This window comes from Melanotaenia boesemani, chromosome 3 (genome assembly GCF_017639745.1).
Source record: "Melanotaenia boesemani isolate fMelBoe1 chromosome 3, fMelBoe1.pri, whole genome shotgun sequence".
Lineage (NCBI taxonomy): Eukaryota > Metazoa > Chordata > Actinopteri > Atheriniformes > Melanotaeniidae > Melanotaenia > Melanotaenia boesemani.
In genome coordinates this window covers 27,836,548-27,861,404 of record NC_055684.1, presented here as the reverse complement: position 1 = coordinate 27,861,404, position 24,857 = coordinate 27,836,548, and the positions used below count along the sequence as shown (strand labels likewise).

The 24,857-nt window shown below is 36.2% G+C and overlaps 2 protein-coding genes across 2 annotated transcripts; one reads left to right on the top strand and one right to left on the bottom strand.

Moving 5' to 3' along the window:
- Positions 1 to 486: 486 nt before the first annotated feature.
- ppil1 (peptidylprolyl isomerase (cyclophilin)-like 1) lies at positions 487 to 3,553 on the top strand. Its single transcript, XM_041980679.1, has 4 exons — positions 487 to 673; positions 859 to 1,013; positions 3,002 to 3,070; positions 3,270 to 3,553. The coding sequence occupies exons 1-4, from the start codon at positions 618 to 620 to the stop codon at positions 3,488 to 3,490; spliced, it is 501 nt and encodes a 166-aa protein (XP_041836613.1). The 5' UTR covers positions 487 to 617; the 3' UTR covers positions 3,491 to 3,553.
- A 2,888-nt stretch (positions 3,554 to 6,441) lies between these two features.
- Positions 6,442 to 24,268, bottom strand: LOC121636670 (sodium- and chloride-dependent GABA transporter 2-like). The gene is made up of 14 exons (XM_041980392.1): positions 24,094 to 24,268; positions 19,691 to 19,825; positions 19,460 to 19,600; positions 19,153 to 19,243; positions 13,620 to 13,752; positions 10,696 to 10,830; positions 10,507 to 10,610; positions 9,388 to 9,512; positions 8,987 to 9,099; positions 8,755 to 8,892; positions 8,486 to 8,588; positions 7,557 to 7,657; positions 7,263 to 7,433; positions 6,442 to 7,146 (listed from the first exon to the last, which is right to left on the bottom strand). Exons 1-14 carry the CDS (start codon positions 24,266 to 24,268, stop codon positions 7,021 to 7,023), a joined length of 1,791 nt encoding a protein of 596 aa, XP_041836326.1. The 3' UTR covers positions 6,442 to 7,020.
- Between the last annotated feature and the right edge of the window lie 589 nt (positions 24,269 to 24,857).

Genomic DNA, 24,857 nt, shown 5'->3' with positions numbered 1-24,857 from the left:
CTAAGTATTACTTGGGGGGCTCTGAAACCAAGAACTTCATTTCTGAAAACGATGTTAAATTGTTGTTTGTGTATGACAATAAAACTTGAAACTGAGTCCTACCGGGTCTCATTTATGTCTAAATTAATGTTCACCCTGTGTTGCTTGTTGTGACACAAAGTTTAGTTAAGCACCAAAGTGTTTGTTTATAACTAAAGTACTTGCTAAAGATTTTTTTTACCCGTTATTTAATATTGCAAATATTATACTTTTCATTCCCACTCTATTCACTGTTGAAACTAAGATGCAGCATTATTCTCTAATTTCTTGACCAGCAACTTTAAATGAACCTCAAAGGAGAAAGTGGAGTTGTTATTAAAGAAGAAGAAGAAGAAAAAAAACAAAAAAAAACAGAAGTAGTTCGTATTATACACTTCACATCTTCTCCAACGTCGAAGCGTGGGTTTGACCAGCAGAGGGCAGCGCGATTCCTCCAACATGCAAAGGAAATTAACGACACCGTAGAAGAAGAACCAGCTCCAGGAAGGAGCTGAATGAATGAATTGTGCTAATAAATCGCGCACTTGAATCAAACAACATTGTTTTGTGAGTATTGAAGGTTACAGTTTAGCGTAATAATGTCAGGGATACCTCCAGATACATGGCAGCCGCCCACCGTAGCACTGGAGACAACGTAAGTTATTATTAAAACATTGAATATTAATCATGCTAGCTCGCAGCTACGTGAAGTGTGGTATCTGATCTGTTGAGTGTTACTTTAAAAATTCACTTAGTTTTGGCCTGTTTTTCTTTGTAATAAAATATATGGTTAAAAAAATCTTGATCGGTATGATATAAATGATTGACTGTGCATTGCAGGATGGGGACAGTTGTCGTGGAGCTGTACTGGAATCATGCACCGAACACCTGCAAAAACTTCGCAGAGCTCTCCAGAAGAGGCTACTACAACAACACAAAGTTTCACCGGATAATCAAAGACTTCATGGTGCAGGGTGGAGATCCTACGGGAACAGGTGGGTTCATCACTCAAATGATATACCACAAAGTACATTTGACAGTGCGTTTTGTATCTTTGAAGGTCTAAGAGATAAATGCTGAAGTTACTTGCATTTTTATTTATTTACCAGCAAATCTGTCAACTATTCAGTTGTCAATTCAATAGTCCTCTCCACTACTATAAGGGCGTGGATAAATGTCAAATCTGCCCATTTCTATTAATTTTATCTATGCAGTGAACAACTGTCAGATGCACTTTTTATTGTTTGTTTTTATGTGCAGGGTGCAAACAACAAAATTTCAACAACTACATTTTTTTGCACATCAGCATGTTTTTACATTAGTTTTTACTTTTTAAAATTATCCAGATCTTACAATATGTCATTTGGTTGTTTAGTCGCATTTTACTGGATTAGCATAGCAGTAGGTTATAGAAAAATTGAGCATCTCATGAGCGTATGTGTGAAATTTTGTAAGAAAGTTGCATGTATAATTTGTACATGTGCTCTAAATAAACAACCCTCCCCCTGATCCCCTACTGTGCAACAAAACTACATACACAAAACTTAGATGTTTCTTCTGGTGCTCATTTACATTGCTGCCATGCATCTGGTCACCAAAATCAACTTTACTTAATTCTTCTTTTAATTAATTCTTAAGTCATTTGAAAATTAAACAAGAGTAATTCAGTAGTATTTTTATTGAATTAATTTGAAATTAAGTTAAGCCACTAGGAGCAGATTGAATATAGTTATTGGACTACCAGAGCTTTGTGTAGACTCAGCTCTAAGAATTACATTTATGTAGTTTGTCAGCCTCTGATTACTTTGATTTCTTCCTAATATGTCAAAATTCTGTAACACCTGGTTTCTTTTTAATATATTGATATACTAATTAAATTTAGGTTGAAAGGAGGCTATTCATTAACTTCACTGGAACACATTGATATATAATATATGTCAGGGGAAATAGTCTGGACTGATGTCATTTCACCAAAAATGTATCGCAAATATTTTTTCTTATCTTAGGTAATTGCTGCATGCGGGCAGGCAATTAGAAACATTAGAAACACTGATGCCAAGTGAACTTAGTAACAATACCAAATCAGTGTCCAGTTTTTATAAATGAGAGAATTTGAGGACAGTCATGCATTTTTAATGTAACAAAGGTATGGACCGAGATCCACGTTTCTTTGCAGTTCACTTCTAAAGTTGGACGTCACAACTCAGGTGTAATTTAAATACATGACACGGTTACTTAGTGATTTAGTACTGATTACAAAATAAATGATTCTGAATATTCCCATCATGAAAGACATCATTTACAATTATTCTTTGAAATCTGTTTTAAAGTGACACATTTAGTTTCCATAAAAACCTTTAACATCATCGTGTAAGAGGTTTTTATTTCTTTTCTCCACAATATACACTACCAGTCAAAAGTTTGGACACACTTTCCCAATAAATGTTATGGGAAAGTGTGTCCAAACTGACTGGTACTGGATATCTCTGACCTGCAGTCAAACCCATCCCATCCAAAACCTGCAGGACTGCAACTGACTTTGGACACAAATTAAATTGACCATAAAGAAAAAAATCTAAACCCATTAAAATATATAAAGAATAGTTAATTCCTGTTTTGCTAAGATCATAACGAAATCACATCACTAGGACTACCCTCCTCTTATGTTTTCTCATACTCAAAATAGGGGAAGAAAAAAAACCTTACTATACAAAAGTCAACCCTCATTTCTTTATATACTGCCAGAAAAAACAGGATATGAGTGCAGTAATTTTTTTTTTTTTTTTTTAAATGATAATGAGCTAAAAGGTTAGTCTTTGGTATGAACGCCATATTCTTGAACGCAGCTTGAACCGTGTGTAGAATGGTTCTTTTGAATTTGCTGCCTTAAGTTAATTTCTGTCACAATGATCTCCCATTGCTTCAATAATCTTGAGGCCTGGCCTCTGGGAGGATTAATACTCACACTCTGATTTCCCTACAGGTCGAGGTGGTGCCTCCATATTTGGTAAACAGTTTGAGGATGAACTGAATCCAGAGCTGAAATTCACAGGTAATCACAGTGGAAAAAATTCAGGTTGATCAAAATATTGCAGACTGTATATTCAGATAAGACATATATGTTTTTTTTTATTGTAGCTTTGCCTGGATCCTCTTCTTTAGTATCGTTTAGCTTATTAACATCTAATACTTGATGGTGATTGATCTATTACAGTCAAAAGATCCTCTTGTTTTATGTGTGTGTCCTTTAGGAGCTGGAATTCTGGCGATGGCCAATGCTGGACCAGACACGAACGGAAGTCAGTTCTTCCTTACTCTTGGACCCACTCAGTGGTTAGATGGAAAGCACAGTATTTTTGGAAGAGTCTGCCAGGGGATGGGAGTGCTGAACCGGATTGGCATGGTGGAGACAAACGCCCAAGATCGTCCAGTTGATGATATTAAAATAGTCAGAACCACTGTACCCAATTAGATGATTTTTTTTTTTTTACTTTTTGTACATTAATTCTTTTTTTTTTATGGAAATTGAATAAAAAATGTCAAGAATTTGTATTTTTATACTTCTGTAGTTAACAAAGCCAAGTTATAAAATAGTCAGCCTACACAAGTATTTTAAATACTAAGACAACAAAATATATCCAAGGCAAATTACAATGTTCATACCATATATCAACTGTGAAAATAATGCCAGTTTAACACTTTGTAAGGAGCAAAAGTATTACAAGACTTTGAGCCAAGGCAGTGCTATAAGGAAGACAACATGAATGGAAAGCAAATTTGATTATATGAAAGTTAAAGGAAACCTGTTGGTCTAACGTGTGTAGTCATCCAGGCTACAGACCTGATTAGACATTTGTGAGTAAGAAACGATGGGACAATGCACTGCATTCATGTTTTGTTTTTTTAAAGAAATTAACATGTCTTTAAAAAAGTTTTAAAAAATGGAAAAATTATGGTATTGAAAGCTGGAAAACTAAGATTTAAATCACTTCACACGCCTTATACACACACCTTACACAGATACGACAGAGGAAAATGAACAAGTTCTGTTACCCCAGAATATATTTTAATATACAAACTTAAAAGTTTTCAATTTAGATAAAAAAAAAAATTAAAAACCTCCAATGGAGTAATCAAGGAAATTACCCAAAAGTATACCTAAAAAGTATTGTCTTTAAGGAAACATAAATGCACTGAAAGTCCAACAGTTTATCAGCAATGAGGAGATGTTTGTTCACCCTTTGCATTATATAAATAATACATAGGTTGAAAAAGATTAATATACACAGGTGTGTTTAAAAAGAAAATCAAAGCACTAGCTCCCACAAATTTCTCTAAAATGTAGGAAGTTGAGTTCACTGGTGTAATTGCTCATCTTGGTTATGAGTAAAATAATCAGAACGGAGTTGCTGCTCCGGCTTGGTCTAATCAACGAAAAAGGAGACAGGTGAGAACAAAAAAGGAAGGAGGAACTGAAAATATAATCGGATGTGGCTCCACACAAAGTTAATCTGCTTTTGTTTTTTATCAGGTGTTTTGGTAGGCACAGGTCTGTACTACAAAGAGATTAATGATTTAGTGAGGTATGAGGAGCCTAAAGGCCTGAGCTGTCAGTGTTGTGACTTTCTTTCAACGTGCTACATTATCACAACAACTTAAGGCAAGTTTATTTGCACGTTTGATGTACAAAACAATTCAAAGTGCTTTACACAGAACAAAAGCATTACAGTGGGGGGCAGAAGATGCATTAAAAAGTAAATTAAAACCCATTTTTAAAAGAAATAAAAATTTTAAGATAAAAAGCTGAGGTTCGCCAAGGGTTCCACATTACCTTCAACCAGCACTCTGACAAATGCTGACACTGTTGTGCTTTATGTTTTCTTTTAGTCAGCAAGTGTCAGTAGCCTATAGGGCTTGTCATGGCAAGACCTACATGAAGAACTTCTTTCAACAAGATTGTTCATGCACTGGAAGCTTCCCCCTCCATAAGGCACAAAAATATCCTAAATTAATTTGCTAAAACCATCTGCACGTCACTTTGGACAACTTGATTTATGGGACAAAGTCAGTCCTCAAGGGCTCCTGCCAGCTTTGGATGTTTCCTGCAGCAGCACACCTGACTCAAATGGTCAACATGCTTGTGCAGAACTTGACAACAAGCTGCTAAGGAGAGCCATTAAAAAAAGAAAAACAAAGAAAAAACAAAAGGAGAGCCATTTAATTTAAATTAGGTGCATTAGAACAGGGAGACATCTAAAACCTGCAGGATTGCTGCCCTCGAGGACTGAAGCTGGACACCCTTGCTCTTTAAGGTCTGGAAACACTGCTCTCAATAAGCTATTTAAAATATACTACACTGTTTTATCTATGACTTACAGCCACACCAACCTTGTTTGATGAATGAGTGTTTTATCTACTAAATCTATTTGAACCGCCCCTTGTATCTCCTTGTAAACCATGGTTAATGCAAAGCTTCATTTTTGAGGTGAGCTACATTTGGCTGACCAATTACCAATTTTTTCCCCACCACTTAGCATTAGTAAAAGAAAACTGATACTTTAAAAACCCTGCATGTGGTCCCCCATTAAGTTAGGTAAAAAAAAAAAGAGAGAAGAATTCCTTGTGAGTCTTGCAAAGTTAATAGCAACATTAGTTTTAACAGATGCTCTAGCTCTTGCAGAATCCTCAGTGCACGCAATTTCTGCTCTGTTCTGCATGATGCATGCACCAGTTTCAAAGTTTAACCTGGGAAGAACTTCAACATTCTTGTCAAAGAATTTAGAAATCTTCTCCAGAGTTTTTAAGCTTCCTGTTAAGGTGGTAATCAGAGGGGCAGGGACAAGTGCAGCATACCATAATGTGTGTAATTTTGGGAGATAACCTTTTTTACTTCAGCTGTACAGACAGACATACTAACAGGGTGATCTGTACGTCTAAAGGGTGTAGTTGAACTGCCAACAAGGGCATTGTTTTAAATGGGCAATGGAGACAATGAAATAATCCAAGACAGGGCAGTATTTGACAATAATCAACAGGAACATTGCTTACTTTGGGTTTAGTGCAGTAAAATCACCAAAGTTTTCATCACTTTCTAATGCATTTATCAGCCAGGAAGACTTATATATAACACAAAATTTTGGCATAGGTATGAATGTTTTAGGCTTAGCTGAGTGTAGCTTGGTCAGCTATATTTTGAGGGTTTTGTGGCATTTTGTTTTACATATTGACAGAACCTCTATGCTAATGTGTTTTACCCTGTTTCGCCCCATGTTGGGAATGTTGGTTATTTACATAACTTTCAGTTTTAAGGTATTTGAAAGTTAATTTTTAAAGAAATCTAGTTTTAGCATTTTGTTAAACTACAACTCCCTTATAAAATCTCAAAAGAGATATTGTTAACAAAGTCATCAAACAACTTGCTCTCATTAAAAGAAAATCCCCAAAGGCAATAATAAACCACAACTGTTTACAGTTTGTAAACAACATTTAAAGTAAACATGTTCAGGTAGAAATATAATAGACCACTTAGTGAGTACAAAGTTGTAAATTCTAGAAATTAAAGCGTATTTATCCATTTTTTTTTACAATGGTAATGTTCTAAAATACAAAGAAATGCCTCACAACTCTACAGGAATTTTGTGAAAATTTCTGCTGTCCCTTCTCTCTTCTGAATCTGCACATTTATGTAGCTTGCCCCTTTGTGTCAAGCTGTGTGACACGGAAAACAAAAAGTTACAGTATTAGAGAGGACACAATGTAAACTGCTCATTGCATGTTTATGGAGTTCTCACATCATATGTGCTGCTATATACTAGTGCCCACATACCCACCGCACAAAGGCTGCAGTCAAAAACCTTAAAACATAACAAAATAGGAAGATAGTTCGAGAACTGAGGCATTGTTTCTGCAAATATACCACTATATGAATGTACACTGATTATGAAGGGGATTATAGTATATATCATTATTCTGTTACTCTATGCATTGTATTTGAGGACAAGACTAGCATTTTGATAGCATACGGTGATTTTCTCCATCATTACGATGTCGTAGTGAAGCACTGGTGCTTGCCATTTCCTTTGCCATCACTGGGAGATCATCTGCTGGCTGAGAACTTGTCTTGATACGCTGGGGAAGGTATAATTATTGGTAAAGAATGCCTTATGCAGCAATTATTCAACAAAAAGTAGTTAAAACTTTAAATGCTTCATTAACCTGTGAATGATCACAAGCCTTGCAGTTACCTGCCATAGAGTCCCCTTTTCTTTGGCCAGTTTGCAGATCATGTTGATGGGGATCATAGACAATGATGACATGGCCAGAAACCAGCCAACACAGTATGCCCACCATGGATACACATAAGTGTTGTTGAACCTCATTGGAGTGTATCTCAAGAGCAAAAAGATAAGTGTTCCCTTTAAAGTAAAAAAAAATATATATATGTTTTTTTGTTATAAAATATATATGTACTGTATATGTTTTTGAACCAAAGTGAAAAACTATTTGTATCAATGTAATCAATTATGTCAAACACTTACACTGCATATAAGAGGGGTGACATACAGCCAGCAATACTTGAAGATAAACAGAGGTCTGTAACCAACCATATCTTCAATGTTGTCATAGAAACGTTCAGCTCCTATAATACAAAATTTTTAGTTAAAGAAAATTGTGTAAAAACTGATAAAAAAAAAAGAGCAAATCCTAAGCCAGAAATTTAAACACTGTTGTACTGATGGCAAAAATTATTACACGAGAGCAAATGTGGATGGGATATTTCTCAAAGCCACTGGAGCACTGAATGGTTAAAGTCAAAGATTTGAAATGAAATATGAAAAGTAGTTGCATAAAACATCTTAAAAGACTGAGAAATATTTTGTATTGTCGTAGCATTTGTATAATCTAAACAGATTAAAATCTATCAATTAAGCTGGTCTGAGAGCCATCAGACAGCATCCTCAGTGGACTCCATGTTTCAGAGAACAGAACACTGCTTTGTTTCTTATGATATTAAAACCTAGTTTTATATACTTGGCTATTTTATTTCATTTATGTATGTTGGGTGGTACCTAGCATTTTTGTAAATAAACTCAATATGTTTATACTTGCATTATTCAGACTGTAAAAAGTAATATTCAAGATACTTAATAACATGTTTATTTTACTTTTTAAAAGGCCGTATATGATATATATTCAATAAAAGTGTCAAATCTAACAGACAGTTATTTACATGATACACTTCTGCTTAAGTTAGTAAAATGATGATGATATGAAAACCTCAAACATGCTCTACCTATTAGGGATAGGTAAACATTTTAATTAGATTACAGCCTTTTTCACAGGCTGTAAGACTTGTTATTGCTATAAATTCCTTATTGAATTGAGACTAAATAACCCTCCCAAGCTTTTGTTGTCAGTGTAAAATATTACAACCAAAGTAAGTTATACCACTGATAAATGTGTCTACCATAAATCCATCCAATAATCACAGACTGGAAGATTGCCATCAGAAGAAGAGTTGGACCACTGCACACATAATGATCAAAGATCTGCAGGATGTATGCACCAGCCTAAAACAGTCAAAGCAATGGTATTTAATGTCATTCACCTTTCATTATGGATTGGGTTTAAAATAAACAAAAATCTCTCATTTTATGTTTTAGTTAATAACTGTAGGAAAATACTGGGCATTATCTGAGCAGATCACAGTTTGCCTCCAAATGTCTGACAACTCACCTCTGACACCAAAAACAGACCCAACACATAGCAAACAGCACAGATGAGTATTAAGTAAAGCTCCCTGCGACACCCCTTTTGGATATGGGAAGGATAGACATCTGCTAACGATGTCATGATGTTTTCAAGCCCAGCAAACTGCAAGATACAAAGACAGACCGGCGTAAAGATGAATACACAAGATTAAGATCTGCATCACATTTTGTAGGAGAAATAGGAGGATTCTGCCGACCTGACTATCGATTCCTAACAAGATGATCATGGTGAAGAAACACACAGACCACACCTGAGGCCAAGGCAGCAAGGTCACAGCTTGTGGGTAGACTATGAAGACAAGGCCAGGACCTGCACAGTGAAACCAACTAGTGAATCATTTCTGTCTGCCAGCGTCTTCATTTACAGTTTCTCTGAGACAAACACTAATGCATAAGAGCTGATGCATTATCTGACATGCTTGTTGCTAATTTGATTATTTCAGGCTGCATAATCATGACTAAAACAAGTGAAAGTCATGATAAATTATTTGAAGATGATATGCTGTTTTCACATTTTCCATCATGTAATCAAAAATTTAATTTAACATCTGGGAAGAAGGTGTGACAGTGTGACAACTTTGGCATCAAATATGTGTACCTGACTCAGCAACAGTGGAAATGTCAACACCCTGCTTTTGTGACATGTAGCCCAGAACTGAGAAAATGGCAAATCCAGACGTGAAGCTGGTTCCACTGTTCAACAAGCAAAGATAGAAGGAGTCCCTGCAAAATCAAAAGAACTGTGTCAGTATTGTTATCTCTGTAACACAGCTGTAGTACAGACTGATAAAAGTTGTTTATACTGAACTTGCACCCACAGAAAAGAACAGAGGGTCTGATGGATGCAAGCAATGCACAGGATGCTATCACTTTAATTTGTTTTATTTGGCAAGGCACTATTTACCTAGATCTTTCTGCGTGATGGACCTTGTCTCATTTAAATGAGATACTTGAGTTTTTGTTGCTATTGCAGTGTGCACTCTGATTAAAAAGAACTTATGAGGCATTTTAAAATTCAAGTGATTTACAATGATCAAATTATTTCAAATGAATTACTGTCTAATATAGCATAAAGCTGACAGTTTCTTTTATGCTCACGTGCCTCTGACACATCAAGCATTTTCAATGCAAAGCACCTCATTAGTTTTGATGTAGAGAAATCATCAGTGGTTCTTAAAAGTGAGTTAACAGCCTGGAAAACAGAAAGAAGATGTCACTGACTGAAAATTAAAGTATAACTCAGAGTTTTTATTTTTATTTTCCCCCAACAGCTTAATGAACTTCAGCAGACATGCACATCTACCAAGGAGTAGTTAAAAAGAGAAAGAATTGTGGAATGACATTGACAAAGCCCATATTTGAGGTGTTGATGGGAAAGGTGGTAGTATGTGAAAGATAACTATCACGCAGCTTCAAACTAAAAGGAGTTTGCATTTAAAAAATGGTTAAAATGCATGCAGATGAGTGATGAGTAATCTGCTAATTATCTGCAGGAAAAACAAGGGAACAGCCCACTTAGTTACCAGATGATATTTTGTTCAATAAACATCTAAAAAGCTCATTTTGGTGATTAAATGGTTGTTTCTTCATATTTCCTGCAATACATCTTTTTCTCTCTCCTTAAAAAATAGTTGTACAGTATCAGATGCTGATATAAAATGTTGGCCAGAAAATAAATTCATGAACATCCTCAGTCATTTCTCCATCAAGTGTTCACCTGTAACAGTTGTTGTTGTACTTGTTGTAACTCCCAAATGTGGTCAGGTATCCCAAGCATAAAGCATAGGAATAAAATATTTGTGTTCCAGCATCCATCCAGACCTATGAACCAATCACAAGTTATTCATCCGAAAAACGCTGCTACTACTGCTGCAAATAAATCCAATAGGAGAAGACCAAATGATACCTGCGGATCAGCAAGGCGTGAAGGATTGGGGTACAGGTAGTACTTGATACCATGGAAAGCTCCGGGAAGGGTCATTCCTCTGAAAAGCAGGACTACTAACAAGAGGAAGGGGAATGTGGCTGTAAAGTAGGTAGCCTAACAAACAAAACAAAACAAACAAAACAGTTGTTATAAATTTAAAAAATGTGTCATAATAAGCAACACTTTTCACCATGATGAAGTTTGTTGGAGACATGTGGTAATAAAACAACCCTGTTATGTCAGTTCCACATAGTTTTCTTAGTTTGGCAATCCTTCAAGAGACTGTTTCAAAACTCACAAAACAAGACATTACCTTACAAAACAGCAGTTGTTATATCATGTCAGAATGGCTTAGGAAACTATCAATGTTATTTAACAACAGGTTTTACTCAGCCCTCATTTGAGAATTATAAAACACATCCCTTAATGCATGACCAGGGAATTTTCCTTAGGTTACATTAGAGCTGCCAATGTACAAAGTAATTGTGCAAGTATATAATCATGTAATTTGATCTCCAGTCATTGAGTAAAAACACAGGTGTTGGAACTGAGTTTGCCAAACCCCATTTCCACTTCATTTTCTCACAATTACACACCTCGTGTCAGTTCTTCCACTGAACTACACACACATGGGAGTGATGGTTCATGGCCATCATTACAGACGAGAAAAAACATCCATCAATAAGTCTTCCAACACTTTCTCTGCATGTGTTTGCTTAGTCTACGTGCTGCACATTTTATAAAGAGATGCCATGAATTAGAAGTCTAGCATTACAATATTACCTGTTTGTGTCTCTTTACTGCTGCATACATGAATTCATAAACCTTATATACCGCGAGTTAGGTTGTTGAGAGTTTTGCTGGTTTTATGTGAAAAAACTGTAACAAGGCCAGGCATGTGCACACGTGTGAGACAAATATTGTTTTGGTAATAGCTAAAGGAAAATAACTAGTGGGTGTATTGTACTTCGTGCCAGTATGTATGCCACACCTTAAGTGCTCTGCTCAGTTCACAAGTAGTGGCAGATGGTTATAAAGTCATTTTAGATTATATTTGGCCAACTAATCGTCATATTTCTATTTATAAATGCTTATATTCATAACAACCATTTGTAATATAAAGTCTTTGCTAAATGTCTGTCACAGTTACACCATAGAACAGTATTTTAAATAGGCTGTAAGTTTTCTCAAATAGTGTAACTTTAAGCTTCACTGCAAGCTTTGTCTTATAACCAGTGAAAATATCAGCCAAGATCTAAGTTTCTACAACAGCAGAAACTCAATAGACTTGATAAAACCTGTTGAGTATTGGTAGTAGCAGTGGCAGTTGGTAATTACTAATTCAGTATTGGGATTGCTGAGAGGCAAATAAAATCATGACACACAAGTGAAGGAGGTACAATATAAATGTGCTGCAAACACAATGCTAGTGGAAAGTTTTCAACATTTTGTGATGTTTCAGTCATCTCACGCCAGGTGTCCACATAGCTGCCAGCAAATTCTTTTCAGTTGTTCAGTTTGTCAGTGCTCCACCCTGAGACTTTCTTTTCTTCTCCCTAAGTTTCAAGCTTGTAATGAGCTGGTCTGCACTTAAGATAAGCTGGGACTCCGGATTTTAATGAAGCAGACTATTAACATATATTTGGAATACATTCAGTTTAATTTAAATATCTCCAGTCTCAACATTTCACTAATAGTAGAGCAAAATAAATAGGAAGGAGGAATATCTACAACTCTGTTATGAAAGCTATTCAGTTTTATGCCTCCTTTTGGATGCTGCACTTTCACTTTGATGGTGTTGTGACAATTATAAGAGTGCATCAGTAAAAATCTAACTTCTACTAAGTGACTCACTGCCATGACTATTTGACAGTCACACATCATTTTTAGCCTGATGCTAAGTCAGCATTTTAGAAGTGGTAACCTAGGAGTGATTTCAGAGGAAAAGTTTTTCCTACACTCAATTTGCTGATATAAAAGAGATGGTCTCAAATTATACCATTAAGTGTATAGTTTAGCTCTTCTCTGTACACATACAAACAAAGCTAAGTAAATTAAAGTAAGCTAAACCAGCTGCAAAGCCTTTCTTGAGTAAACTCAACTAAGGGATTCTGGTGTTGGGCGAACCTATAAATTAAGAGGGAAACTCAAAGTAGAGCCTCAAATTGAACAAAGTAAGGATATCTATTCAGATCTACTAATGCCTTTAAGCTGAAACAACTCAAATTAAGTTGAAAATATCTGAAAAGTTTAGGCAATTTATGTTCCCAATTTGCTTCAACTTAATTGCATGAGTAACTCTAAATAGCCATTTCAATTGTAAGTGTCCTTACAAAACGTTCAATGCTCATGATAAATTCTTCAATACTAAATTTTTATTTTACATGAAACTAGTAAACACTAAGTGAAGAATACTGAAAAAATAAATTTTATCTATTCTTAGATATGTCTGAAGCATTATAGTTGAAAACTCGAGGGGATGTAAAAGACCTAAGAAAACGTTTTGTTTGTAATAGATTACAAATAGTGAGGCAAACAAAAAAAGAGAACAAGCTGAGACCCTGAATCAAAGCAGGACATAATTAGAGATCTAAAACTGTTTGGAACCTTTGGGGAAAATGGCAACTGAAAGCAGAAGAGACTAGACTTAACATACAGAAAGGGCTTTAGCAGCAAATAGACACAGGTGAGCAGCAGGCACATAATCAACAAAAATGCAAGGACAGACAACGTCTTTCATCTGAAGAAATTTTTTCAAACTTAAACAAATACATGTGGATTGGATAAATTAGACTATAGCATCATGCCAAGGCCCCACCACACCCCTTAAAAAAAAAAAAAAAAAAAAGATTATTACAATCTGAGAATTTTCCTACATGAAACATATTTGTTTTTTCACTCACCTTTCCTGTGGATCTCACTCCCTTCCAGACACAAAAGTAGCAGATGACCCAAGACAAAAGAAGGCACAAAGAAAGGTCCCACCGTATGCCTCCCAAAGTCTCTATGCCAGGGGAAATATTCAACACTCTTCGCCTGTAACATAATGAACTGTCAGTATCTGTGAAACACCATTTCAAGCTGCAGTGTGCAGATTTAACTACAAACAATATGGCAAAATGGCAAGTTAAAGGAACAATTTTAAAAATATCAGTTTCCAGTTATATAAAAAAGGAGAGAAAGATGGCGATCGAGTATGCTAAAGCTCCCTGGGACTGCTGTACTACAGCCATGCAACCAACCATTGCCTGGTATTTAATTACATATTTGATTACTGAGTCAAGAAGTCTATCACAAAATGCCTATTGATGCTGAAGCTGAGAATACTATTCAGATGATAAATGATAGATCCTTAAATGTGCAATTTAAGGACCCTCCAACCTTCAGTACAGTATGTTGAGACCCTGAATCAGTATTCTGGCTAATTGAATCCCCTCTTAATATAAAATCATGGGGAGCTATGCTGACATGTTTTATAATATGTCAGCAGCATTCTCCCTAACCTCACAGCAGGCTACCATGCTCTCCTTTTCTCATTCATTCCTTTCCCCAACAACCCTCATAGCTGGTGATTTCATAGTGAGAAATATCTGCTTCATTAACACTGCTACACATTGCTTTTCTGGGGTCAAAGTGCTGGTTATTTTACACAAGCTCCTAGCGTTGCTAAACTCCCTTCCTGACTCTGTGAAACATGTGATAGTTCATGTAAGAACCACACATCACAACACTCACCAACAGTCAGTCATTAGTCTGACCAAAGAGGATTTTAAGAACCTTTTAACTACTTAAAAAACTGTGTGAAATCTGTTTTCACACAGTTTGTCTGCTTCCCACTTTAGATCATGGGGCAGGGTGTTTTAACAGATGCTTGGACTAATCACTTGGCTTCAAAACACCTGCACTTTAACATATATTTTATTGACAACTATCACCTTTGTCTGGATCACTTCAACACGTCAAGTCAAGATGTTAGGCTTTGAACACCACTCTTTTGTTTTTAGCAGTCTTCCTACTTCATGCATGACATTCTACAGACCACCCAAACCTGGTTCCTCTATTATTTTTTTCCATATTCTTTCAACTCTTATTGCTAGTTTTAAAATAATTATTATGTTAGTTTAGTTTGAGTTGAACCTACATATTGATAATCCATCAGACTCATCTGCTTAAGAGTAATTAAATATTTAGCATTAAATAGATTCCACACATTGGACCTGGTGATAACCCGTGGTCTGGACATCTGTGACAATTTAGTTATAAACCTAGGTTTTTAGACGATTTTTGCATACTTTTTAATTTGAAAAATACTATTCAACCTGATATCTTTACAAGAACTGTTTTGCAACGTTGTCTTAAGGTGGCTGTAGCACAGGAGTAGGAGCAGTCATCTTCCAACCAGAAGATGGGGGATTGATTCCAGGCTTTCCCTGACATGTCGAATTGTCCTTGCGCAAGACACTTAACCCTATGTGTCTTCTGATGTGCCTGTCAGAGTGTGTGAATGGGTGAATGTGACAGGTAGTGGAAAGCTCTTTATGTGGTCAAGCTGACTGGAAAAGTGTCCATTTACCATCTTAACCCTAACGTGGCTGCAAATTTTACTAACCTAATACAGGATAGTTCACCTTACTGTTTACCTGCTAGTTTTAAGAGTTGTAAGAGTAAACTTAGAAGCAGCTGGTTTCACTTAATCTATCAAATCTTTGGCAAGAAAAACATTCATAATCAATGATTTTATTACGAAGCACCACCTTGATTTTTTATTTTTAACAGAAACCTGGTTTCTGTTAGAAATTATTCAGTTGTTCTTAAGGAAGCAACACCTCCAAACTTCAGCTCTGTGAGTGAAACTAGATCACATTAGAAAGGTGGAGGAGGGGCTGTTTTGTTTAATGACTCCCTCCAATGCAAGCACATGTCTCATAAAAAGTGCATTATCTTGTTGCCTGTTTTTCTTGAATCTGAGTTGGATTCATATTTCCCACCATTTGAACATATTTCAGGTGCTTTGCAATGGCCTTAAGATATTTGGCCTCTTTTGTTACAGTGCAAACTGTCAGATAAAGCTCAAGGGGTTGTGGCAGCGCTCCTTCTAAAGGAAGAAACCATAGTGCTACAGGCTTAGGAGTTGGTCCCTGAAGTTTCAACAGCAGAGAAAAACTGCTGGACAAACCTGTCAATACCTCCACTGCGAAGGAGAAACAAGAATGTTTTTACTGTCACAAACCTGGACACGTCATTTCAGACTGTTTAACCTTAAAACGCAAAAATCTGTCAAATCCACAACAGCCTAAGGGTATTGGTTTGACGAAAGCAAAGCCCCACTGCAAAGACCTTGGTTCTAGTAAAGACGAAGTGCTTGATTCATATGTTGATCCGTTCATTTTTGATGGCTTTGTTTTCCTGACTGGTGAACCTGCTGACCAGCAGCCAGTTCACATCCTTGCCAGTGCTCAGCCCTTCTCAAAGCACTCAGCTTGTGGTTTCATTTCGTGGCATTGAGATGAGGTATGTTCTGACTAGTACACCACTTTTACATAAAGACGTCACTGGTTTCTTCCCTGTTACTGTTTGTCCAGATCTACCCATAAAAGGTATCTCCATGTTAATGGGGCATGATGTTGTGGGTGGTTTAAAGTGCTGGATGACCCAATAGCTAGTAAAACACCAGACTCTTCTTCCCAGAACCACAAGCCGTGTCCAGCTTGTGTGATCACACAAAAACGCTGACATTTCTCTTTCCAATTCAATATTTGTATCACCATTCCTAGATGAAGGTGACACAGCAGTTTAAAGAAACAAAATCACAACTGCACTACAGTTGGAAGAAACTCTGGAGCACCAGGAGTCAGACCCATCTGATTCTGACTTCATGTTCCCTATAACCAAAGAATATTTGTCTGCAGCTCAGTGAGGTGATCCAATATTACTGAAATGTTTTATTAGCGTTAAAAGTGTTGAACACGCCAAGAAGGAACAGCAAAGCTACATTGCTGAGCAAATATTCTGATGCTTAAATGGTCTCTAGCCCGTTCAGACGGCTCGGAGTAGAGCATTGTAAAGCAGATTGAGGTGCCAACCCAGTACAGACAAAAAATTTTGTCATTAGCGCAAGAAAGTCAGTGCTCTGGACATTTGGTTATTGTAAAAACTCATCAACTTTTATTTCTTTTGGCCTGGCGTGAAACGTGACAAATTTTACCGTAGCTGCCATGTTTGTCAAATCGTTGGAAAACCAAATCAGATAAAAGATAGAACGGTGGCGTCAAACACTAAAGTCCATGTTGCTTAAGTACTGCTTAGTAACCAGCAAAAACTGGGATGAGGGTGTCCCATTTGTAGTGCTGGCTGCTCATGAAGTAAGTCAGGATGTTACGGCCCCTGGCCTTTTTGGATTGGCCTCCAGCCTGTCACTCCAGACTTGGATATGCAAATACTGCTGAGCCAGTGCTGCTTCGGGATTGGCTGTGGACCAGAAGCTGCAGTTCCTCCCCTCCGCCTCACCGATTGGTCGCTACTGCTCCCGCTCATCCCAGCTGGAAATCATTGAGTGATGCCTCGCCGTTAAATAGGAGGACCTGTCATTATTCATGGCAGCTGTGTCACTAGGACACAGTTCGCCTCGTGTTGGGTTCTCTGACTAGTTTGTACATTGTGTGGTTTCTTTGAGCTGTTTGTATGGTTTATGTGTCTGAGGACACTTGGTGGCTCTTGAACCTTTAGAATTCTGACTGGACTGTTCAACAGATGGATTGCAATTTCAGTAATTATAGCGATTGAGTGTTTGGGAGTCTTCTCATTAGGAGAAACTCCCCTCCTTTTGTTATTTAGGATTGTTTAGGTTATATGGATTTGTTTGACTCTATAGTTTCTTGTTTGGTTAAGTTTCCTTTGTGTTTTTGTAAGCGAGTTATAATTTGCCGCCAGTTAGCGTGCGTCTTCCTTTTATAGGTCATCTTTTGTTTGTTATTGTTATATTGAACCTGAAAAGGACACTTTAAGTTTTGTAAATAGTAAACATTGTGTAAATTATTGTTATTTTTGAACATAACACCGGCTTGTTGTGTTACTCAACCCCTTCCACCCCTAGACCAGAAGGGGTCCGTAACACAGGAGTTTCTTGGTGTCAGTCATGCACAGCTAGTGTTTGGTCACACGCCACGCAGCGTGCATAGAGCTCTGAAGGTGAGATTCTTGCTTTCTGATAACACTCCCAAAAAGAGTGTAAATGAATGTTAAGGATTTTCGTGAATGATTGTGCCATGGATATGCCCTTGCCAAAGAATGTCTTGCAGTCTCAGAAAAACAGGAAACCGATTTATGACCGGAACTCTGTTAAAAGAGAAGTCCAAGTCGGTGACAAAGTTATTGCTCTTTTTCCTGCTCTTGTTCTGTTTTGTCAGTGAAATATAATGGCACATTTGAAATCCAAGAACGTGTGGGAGATTACAATTGCATGATTCAAACACCTAATTGAAGGCATAAATCGCGGGTTTTGAATATGTGGCTCTCCAGACAAACTCTCCCTCTTGTGTGTTGTTAACATGTACAGGCCACCTAAATACTGTGCAACCTCTTCTGATGACTTTGCTGAACTGCTGTCAAAAATCTGTGCTGGCACTGATAGTGTAGTTATTGTTGGTGATTTCAACATTCATGCTGATAACTCCCAGCACAGAGGGACCAAAGAATTATGTTTGGGTTGATTGTGTTTTAATTTTGGTCTAACTCAGCATGTGAAAGGAAAAAAACTAAAATAATCTACATGCTGCCACTCGTTAAAATGATGAAAAACAACTAAATATGTTACTATGCTGATAACACACAAATCTACATAACCATCTCACCAGAAGACTATAGTCAGGACACTGTTTAAATGCATTGATTAAATTAAAGATTGAATGTGCCAGGACTTAAGTTAAATGAAGACAAAGCTGAATAATTTTAAGAATTACAAGGAAGGAAATAATAAGGAAGACAGATTAAAAATCAGCACTCTGCTTCAAAGAGCTAAGTTAAAACCAACAACCAAGCCAGAAATCTAGGAGTAGTCATGGACTCAGACCTGAATTAAAGCGGTTACATTAAGACAGTTGTAAAATCAGACTATTATCCCTCAAAGAAAATATCAAGGGTTGCACACAGCAGTCTAAGGAGTGTTCCACCGGTCAGATGGTCGTCTTTCCTTATGAAGAGCTAGTGTGTTGAAATTTTAAGTCCCAGAACCACTGCATCTCTGAATCACAGTAAGCAGGTATAGACAATGTAGGGATAGATGGATGTTCAGGTGTAGGCTGTATTATCACTATTGACTATCTGTGAAGTATTGGATTAGTGAGACAACGGTTTCAGTTGTCGATTGCTTACAATAAATAACAACTTCCAATCCATTAAATCCATTTAAAACCTAGACTCATTTTGATAAAAACTTACTGCCAAAACTCTATAACAGATGATGATGATGCATTCAGAGGGGAGGTCCAGTTAGCAGTGGCATTATAGTTGTTTATTTCCATGCAATGATCTGAAATATAACAAAGTTTTGTTTTAAAACAAAAGATCATTATATAGTTTCAGGAAATTTTTCTTGAAGAGGGTATTGTAAATCATACGGTGACATTATGCAAATATTTTCTTTAGTATTATATTGAAGTAAATTTGTATTGATATTGAACTTTTATTCCAATAAAGTCACTTACTGTTAATGAAACAAACAGATGAATCACTGTAATGCATGTACCTGTATTCCACGTGTTATTACAAGTGGACCATGGCAAAACTCCAGAGAAAGAAGAGAAGAAGTAGAGGAATGCCCAGGCTAAAATCACAACGTAGCTGATATTTCCATAAAAAATTATCATTTGGCTGGCATATCCCATTCCTGGAAATAATGTAAACCATAGCATTTCTTCAGTTACTTAACCTAAGCTACACTCTGCTATCTGTGTCACAGTCTTGTCAAATAGCTTACCTTCAAACAATGGGCAGATCTTCCTCCAGCACACGATTCCCCCCAGACTGGTGTACTGGCCCAGTGCTGCTTCCAGTACAAACAGGGGGATTCCGCAGGTGACAAGGAACAGGGTGTAGGGAATAAGGAACGCACCTGCAAGCAACAATAAACTAGTGTGAACACACTCAAACACATACAGTATAATAATCACATCCCTCTTCTTGGGCCAGTTGTTCAAATGTAATCTGATTGGATTTTGGTTATTAGGGTCGATCAAATTTTGACAATAGGTTGTTCAAAAGGGAAAGAAGGGTTCTGAAATCGGATTAGATTATGTAATCCAATCCTAGTTGTGATCTGGATAAAGCATAGTATAGCAGAAATAAAAACATAACATGAGCTTGTCCCCATAAAATAAACCCCCAAACACAAATAGAATAATCTATTTTCCTGTCATTCATCACTGCATAATCAGAGACGAACCTGTCAAAAAATAACTTCTAACAGTTGCATCCCTTATTACAGGTCCAGTCAGTCATTCATTCTGACAAAAAACAAAGGTTGCTGTGGTTTGTCAACACGGGGTTCAGGTGCATAATTAACTTTATCACAGAGAGCGATGTTGAGCATTTTTTATTGATGACGTTACCAAAATATCCACAATGTCGTTGTTAATGGGTTTGTTTTATATTTGTTGTGGCTCGGATGAGAATTCATAAAATTATAAATAGAAGTGGATGTTCATGATTTCTGTGTGTTGTATCAAAATAAAAAAACACTTAAAGTAACCTCATTTTGGCTCTTCTACCTGTTGTTCTTTACACAGCTGGTAGCCCACATCGTTTTAAGTTCTGGTAATCCGGATTTGGTAATCTTGAAAACCGTGATTCTGGATCAGGGTGATCCAATCCACTGCTGCTTTGAAGAACCGGGATCCTCCATCGTGAAAAATGGGATTCCCAAATCCTGGCTTTTATCCAGATTAAATCTTTTGAACAACTGGCCCCTTGTGTAATCATAGACCTACTTCTCATTACCATACTTGGAATGTTTGAAAGATGATAACTTTTGTAAATAATTTAATATTTAGGTCCTTTAATCACTGACTTATAGCATGCAGTTTAGGGACACAGCTTTTTCTTGTTTCTGATTTTTAAGGTTTTGTAGTGTCTAGTGGTCTTTATTGACGGTAGAGAACGAACATAGAGAACAGTGTATAATAATATTTTCATTTTATTATCATTGTCAACTGTATTCATGGTAGACATTGCTGCCATAAATTTCCATGACTTTTCTTGGCTTTTGAGAAGACCTTTGATGACCTTATGTTCTCTGAAATTATACAATAAAAATGGTAAACCTTTACTATAGTGTTCTTTTATTTCAGTTAATGACACAGTATGGCTTTTCAGGTAAAACAGTTTTTTTTATAGCAGTAAGACTGATTCACCAACAATAAGCAACTGTTTGCTAAATGAATTAAATATTTAATCAATAAGTCTTACATGAATATGAACTGGCACTTGAGTTCCTGTGGGAAAGCCAGTTAATTTAAGTATTAACTTAATCAGGACTTTCATTCTAGTCTAGTAAATTATTAAATGGACTTTTAAACATTCATCAATACTGACATGACAAATAGTTTTATTCTATGGTGATATAAACATAGAAACAGGTCTTGATTACACCCTAATTTCACTCAGGGTCCATATCAGGCACTGTTGTGAAAACTGTGGCAACAGCTTCCTTTGTACATTGGAGTGGATGGTATATTGTTCAATCAAAACACATTTGTTCAGACAATCCTATGTTATCTAGTCATTCTCCATCTTTCTGTTGTCCTCCATTCTGCTTAGTTTTGCACTTATTGTTTTAACTGTTTTAATGTTTGTTCTGTACATAGTGGTTTTTAAACTATTTTAATGTTCCTTTGTACAGTGTCCTTGGGTGTTTTGAAAGGCGCTTTTAAATAAAATGTATTATTATTTATTATTAATCTTTGGCATTCCCACATGGAATAAAGTCTTCATTATGTGTAGCCTGCCAAAAGTCCAGTTCATTCCCCTCATGTACTCTGCCACCTTGTGGTGATTCAGTAACAGCAGCTGTGTAAGGAAATAGAATATTAGAAGTGCTGATTTTCCGCTTTGGCAGATTAAGTTGTTCGCCATGTTATATGACGGCTTGGCACAGATAAATTCCAGACGTTCAACGTAACTTAGCCAGATATCTATCTATCTATCTATCTATCTATCTATCTATCTATCTATCTATCTATCTATCTATCTATCTATCTATCTATCTATCTATCTATTATTATTATTATTATTATTATTAGTAGTAGTAGTAGTAGTAGTATTGTTGTTGTTGTTGTTGTTGTCATCATCTTGGGGTCGCTGTCTGCCCGAACGAACATATTAATATTGTTTTGTATGAGTCAACGCAGTATGTGCTTGCACGATGCTACGTGTTAATCTAGGCTTTTAATTTGAAAGAAATATTCTAACTTCCGGGCCGCCTGTTAACATGTCTTCATCTTTCAATTCAGAAGGAAAAATAAAAAAAGGAATTACCAAAATCCAAAAACAGGGCAGATTTTAAATTAGGTTGCTCTTGTTTTTCGTCTTTGAATTCTGGTAATAGGAAAGGAAAATCGGTTCTGTTTAAATGTTTTTCCGATTTTGATTGTAAATTAAAAAACAGAAAAACGACGATACTTCCGTTTTTCCGATTTCGGTTTAAAACGAAAAAACGAATTGCCTGAACGTACACGGACCTTTGAGGCCTTTTCATTTTGAGTCAACAACTTATGGCTATTGTTGAATTCTATACTATTTTATCCTTTCTTTGAACCTTTCTCTCTCAAAACTCAGCTCTCACACTTAGTGTTGCAGGTTCAAATCTCCTCAATTCAAAACTCCCTCAGCTGCCGACTGCTTTACTTCAATATGTAGGATGGTTTCCTGAAAAGACTTCAGAAATCTCCTTGCACACATTTTTTTCTGTTCCAGATGTTTCTTTTTTTTTTTAATCACACATTGAGTTACAATCACTGTCCAGTGTGTACACTGTCTCTCATCTGAAAGTAGCTGAACTCCATTCCTCCCATGGCCCTTAACTGGAATAAACAACGATAGCAAATGGATGGATAGAGGTAGAATGATGTTCAAAAATAACATTTCATTATTGTATATATTTTTTTGTTACAAGAGATCAGAGGCACCTGATTATAGTTGCACTTTGTAAGTTTTAATCTTTGTAAAGAAGTATTTCCATCTGCAGAGAACCATAAGTTATGTCAAGAGAAAACAAGAGGGCATTCCTCTAAAGAACAGTATTTATAGACTTGGTCAAGGTGAGTAAGAGGCATTGTGACACATAACAATTTTATCTTCATAGCATAGATACTGGAAGGATAAACACTGCAACAAAATAAAGAAAATAAATATGCGATAATAAAGCAAAAATGCCATGAATTTTACAAGTACTTTACATAAAAATTCACATTTTATTACCTACTTTTAACTTACTTTTTGATCATATTAATTTATTTCAGTATGATAATTTTAAATAGAAGACATGGGGTGTGTGGCTTAGGGTACAGCTAAAGGGATAAACTATTCATCTTTTTGGGACCCTTCTTGTAACAAATTTTTTTTTGTGTGTGTGCGTGTGTGTGTGTGTGTGTGTGTGTGTGTGTGTGTGTGTGTGTGTGTGTGTGTGTGTGTGTGTGTGTGTAGTATTTATAGCTATCTTGTTTATATCAAGTGTATATTCCAACACAATTATAAAACTGCCATGATGAAAATATGTTGCCTTTATTTCCCCACTGCAAATTTAGGTAAATCCAGATTAAAACATTTTAATGTATTATTAAAAAATCAAACTGTTTTAACACTGTATTATACTGAATGTGAATAAAATGAGATACTCATGTAGCTTGTGATATAAACTGTTGTGAGATATTTTTGTGTGTACACACACACATACATATACACACACACACACACACACACACACAATTTATTTTACTAGTGTAAATAAAGGGATGAAACTTTTGATACTTTAAACTTTTAACAGTGCATTAACCAACTACCTTCATTAATCCTAGGAGTCCTATGTACAGTTATACACCACCTTTTGAAATATTTTAGGAATTAGTTTAATAAATACAGTCTGTGCTTTATCTATAATAAATATTTCTTAAGACTTGTAATCTACTGTGCAGAGAACTGTAACTTCCACAACAAATTATGCTTTGTTGAATAACAAATTATTTTCTTATTTATATTCATCTAACTATATTATTGCTGACATGTTTGTTTAGAAAAATTGCAGGATTGAACTGCATTTTTAGCACACAGAAGTAACATTTTTATCTTTGTACAATATATATGAAATCACAAAAAAGAAATACTTACCCCCACCGTTCTTGTAGCAAAGATATGGAAATCTCCACACATTGCCAAGTCCTATAATAGCACCAGCCACAGACAGGATGAACTCCTTCTTGCTACCCCACTTGCCACGTGCCTTAGCAGTTTTTGAAGTAGTCTTTGTTGATGGATGGCACTGCTTGCACAGAGAGTCTGCCATTCTGCTAAGTGAGAAACGGCATGGATCTTCTGGAATGACTGGTGTGGGACTTATATTTTGGGCTTACCTAAGGCTTATCTAATTGACATGAATGGTATTTTAGCCACAAGGGGGACCTCTAGCTGCTTCCCATACAGTAATTTACCAGACTGTCAGAGAAAAATGTGGCTTTTGACTTTGTGAAGACTTTCTTTTCTTGAGCAGGATATTTATGGCTTTGAGACTAAGGCTCCTGCCTCACACAAAGAATAAATGACTCGTAACTGCAATATCCCAACCTTTGCAGGCATTTTGTAACTCAATCTCAGTTATACAGAAAGAAATACATCCAACAGTTTTGAATTTTAGATTTATACCACTTATGGTCTACAGATGTGTGGAACGTTGTTTGAGTCAATATTAAATACAAAGATGTTCTTATCAAATGATCATATCTATGAAACGGATAAATGAAAATGAAATAATTAAGCATGGAATTAATTATTACATAAATGTAAACATTAAAATTAAAGAGGTGGTTCACCTATTTGTTTTAGTTGGTTTTTTGTTTATCTTCAAACAATATTAAATGCTTTTATTGTCATGACAA

Coding starts and splice junctions, on each gene's coding strand:
- LOC121636670 (XM_041980392.1), bottom strand. CDS start 24,268: ATGGCAGACTCTCTGTGCAAGCAGTGCCATCCATCAACAAAGACTACT. Junction 19,601..19,690: donor GATCTGCCCATTGTTTGAAG/GTAAGCTATTTG, acceptor CATTATTTCCAG/GAATGGGATATGCCAGCCAA. Junction 7,434..7,556: donor TCACCCCTCTTATATGCAGT/GTAAGTGTTTGA, acceptor TTTACTTTAAAG/GGAACACTTATCTTTTTGCT.
- ppil1 (XM_041980679.1), top strand. CDS start 618: ATGTCAGGGATACCTCCAGATACATGGCAGCCGCCCACCGTAGCACTG. Junction 674..858: donor ACCGTAGCACTGGAGACAAC/GTAAGTTATTAT, acceptor TGTGCATTGCAG/GATGGGGACAGTTGTCGTGG. Junction 3,071..3,269: donor TCCAGAGCTGAAATTCACAG/GTAATCACAGTG, acceptor TGTGTCCTTTAG/GAGCTGGAATTCTGGCGATG.